At 38.8% G+C, this 3,169-nt stretch overlaps 1 protein-coding gene across 1 annotated transcript in view; it reads left to right on the top strand.

The window, feature by feature from the left end:
- Positions 1 to 3,169, top strand: part of tsc1b (TSC complex subunit 1b) — a gene marked incomplete in the record, with an annotated part of 33,693 nt that overhangs the window by 3,974 nt on the left and 26,550 nt on the right. The window contains 2 exon segments of the mRNA XM_014002437.1: positions 977 to 1,174; positions 1,261 to 1,364. Coding sequence (XP_013857891.1) covers positions 1,066 to 1,174; positions 1,261 to 1,364 — 213 coding nt within the window.

The following is a 3,169-nucleotide window of genomic DNA, read 5'->3' as shown; positions in this document are numbered from 1 at the left end:
GGTTTAACTCGAACAACAATTCATACATTTACATATTTCTCCAGCAAATTATTCTTTATCATTTTCTTAAAAATACTCATTGATCTGGCATTTTTATTGGCGTCTTCCAGGTTATTCAGCCGTGCGTCGACATGCGAACAGTGTTTTACTTTTTTTCACATGAAGACACGACGGGCCTGGCTCGGGCGACACGTTGTTGTTCTGCGATACAAAAAAATACACAAATTTTCAACAGAGGACTTGAAAACACTTCGAGTTCTGCTGCCGTGTCGTTGATGATGAACCTGACCGGTCGTTAATACAGGGGTTCCCACGGGTCCTTGAAATCCTTGAAAGTTTGTGAATTTGGAAAAACTATTTCAAGGCCCTGGAAAGTTTGTGAAAACAGCCAAAAATGACACTTGTCCTTGAAAGTCCTTGAATTTTTCTTTGGGGGGATTGAAATTCTCTACTTACACGATTGATTTTCATCATCTTTTAAAAAATAAATTATAAAATTAAATTAAAAAAAACACATTTGTTGCGGTGGATAACTCAGGATTACGGTAAACTGACTCATTGTTTCTGAATCAACAACTTCTATGTTCAGTTTTTCATTGTATTTACATGATATTAAACGTGTTTATTGGTAGCAGTAGGTAATTGCTGTTGCACGTGGTTCTTTAATTTGAGGAAACTGGGACTGGAAAGTCCTTGAAACGTCCTTGAATTTGATGTTGACCAAGGTGTGGGAACCTTGAGTTACTGGTTTTCATGTGGATGTGGTTATAAACCCTGGTTGTACCACCTGACCTTTCCTCTTGTCTTAAATTAGTCACTTTGAGTTTATCTCTAACGATCCACTAAAGGAAGCGCCGTTAAAAGCAAACTCTGCTTCCTGTTGCTCACTTCTCGTCGTGACGATCTGTGCGACAATACAAAACAAACAACAAAAGAGCACGAGCCCTCCGAGCTAACCCTGGTTCTGTACTGGCAGAGGTGCCTGGAGACTGCGTCGGTGGGTGGGCCCCAGGAGTCCTCCAGGCAAGCCGGGACTGACACTGTGAGAGAAGCACTGCCACCACCATGGCCCGGGAGCAGCCCAACGTGGGGGACCTCCTCCCGCTCCTGGAGACCTCCGACCTCCAGCAGCTCGAAGAGATCCGAGGCCTGATCAACGAGCATCTCAACACCGGTACGCAGGTCGACACGTGTGCGTGTGTGTGTGTGTGTTTCACAGCTTCGACACACTTATTCAAAACTTCCTGTTTTCYTTTAAAGAGCGAGGCTCCTTGTTACTGAACGGCCTGGTGGATTACTTTTTGGAAACCAACTCCGCCCAGGCCATGCATATCCTCTCTTCTGTCAGAGAGCCACACGATAAGGTCAGAATCTCACACTTTTTTAAAATTTATTTATGAGTACATTTCTGTGAGCATTGCGCAGTCTGACCTTTGGGGTGAATTTGCTGGGACGTCGCTGTTTTAAATGCTTTCCATTTGAGAAATATATTTATATAAYTGGATGTGGAAATGACGTTTAATCCAGGGCTGGAAATGTAGTATCGGCTGCTCACACATTTTACCAAACATTATTTTTCTGTTTTTCTGTGAAACATTGTGACGTTTAGACGAGTCCTGGTCCTCGACGGCCTCTAATTTCAAATCTTTAATTAGGCACTGAAAGATTAAAAATTTACATTTTTTAAATTTCTTCTTGTGTTAAAAGAGAGCACTGGAAGTTTTGTTTTATTCCATCAAGATGCAGTGGGGTTTTCAAACCAGTCTGTTTGCCCAAAATTGAAAACTGACATTTCTGAGGCCTCTAGGCAATGCACACTATTGTGATACGTTTCTCATCCAAGTCATCTCCACTTTGGCACGCTTCTCCGCCTGCATACTTTGTCCTAGAGCTGCCATTGTAGTTTATATTTTTAAAGCTCCTGTGCCAAATGATGGCTATGCCTTTTGGTGCCTGTACAACTTATAGTTTTTTTAAATATTAATGTTTAATAATTTATAATGGGAGTCAATAGAGTCTTGTATTGGTCCAATGCTGCCCCCTGCTGGATCTACTCAGTACTGAACCATAGTTTAATATTTAATCTCAATAGTTCAGTGTTTACAATACTAATATGATTGTATTTTTGATGTTTTACTATAATGTCCAAATATTGCTTTATTGTTGTAATATTTTTCAAATTTGTGACAACCATTACTTTGGCAATGTGGCCACTTTCTGCACACATACAAACCAAACCCTGGCCTCGTTCGTTACCACAGCTCTAATGGTCTCATGGTTTGTGCCATGGGCTTTCATGTACGAGATCAGGGTTCAAAACCCAGCAACAGCAASTTTAACAGAAAATCTCTACAAACTTCATATTGTCACACAATTACCCTCATTACAAACACCTGCTGACTTGACAAGCACAGGCTGGTATAGAAAACACAGTTGAACTTGGTCACATTTCATTTTGCAAGTCCACTGCTTYAGGCAAAGCCATGCTACAYGGCAATGCACACTTGTTTTTACATCGTAAAAACCCATGTCTAGTTTTCTTTCTGTTATCTCTCGTTACCATAAACCTTACTTTTTATAACGCACTCCTAGGTAGAACTCCTCTTAATTGTTTTTCGTATACTTGGCTCACTTAACAGAAAAGTTATTTGGCCTTAAAACTGTATTTTAAAGTGATTCACGATTATTTGTAACATTAGATATTTGATAAATATTTACTTCAACCGTAAAACAAAGACTGTTAAAAAATGTAGGCTGTTTAGCTTTTTTTAAGTTTGTTAAAATATATTGTCACACGGCCAGCGCAAATTTTATTAACGCCTCAAAGCATACTGGGTAAATGTGCAGTAGGTTTTCTTATGATGGTGTATTAGAGCCATTTTGAAGAGAGAAAATAAGGAAGTAAAGCTCTGCAAAAAAACTCAAAGTTTGAGATTAATTTCAGAAATTTTAACCCCCCAAAAAACCAAGGCAATTCTCTGGGATCAAAAAGTTGTATATTTGTGGACAATTAATTTAGGAAGTTTTAAAGAAAAAAAATACAGGAAATTCTCTTATGTAGAAAAGTCGTAAATTTGCGGAAAAAAAACAGATATTTCCGCGAATATTTTCAGTATTTAAACTAAATATTTTCTGACATTGTAAAGTCAGAAACTTATGAAAAAAAGTC

The sequence above is a fragment of the Austrofundulus limnaeus genome, unplaced genomic scaffold, assembly GCF_001266775.1.
Source record: "Austrofundulus limnaeus strain Quisiro unplaced genomic scaffold, Austrofundulus_limnaeus-1.0 Scaffold13, whole genome shotgun sequence".
Classification (NCBI taxonomy): domain Eukaryota; kingdom Metazoa; phylum Chordata; class Actinopteri; order Cyprinodontiformes; family Rivulidae; genus Austrofundulus; species Austrofundulus limnaeus.
This window is presented reverse-complemented; position numbering and strand designations above follow the sequence as displayed.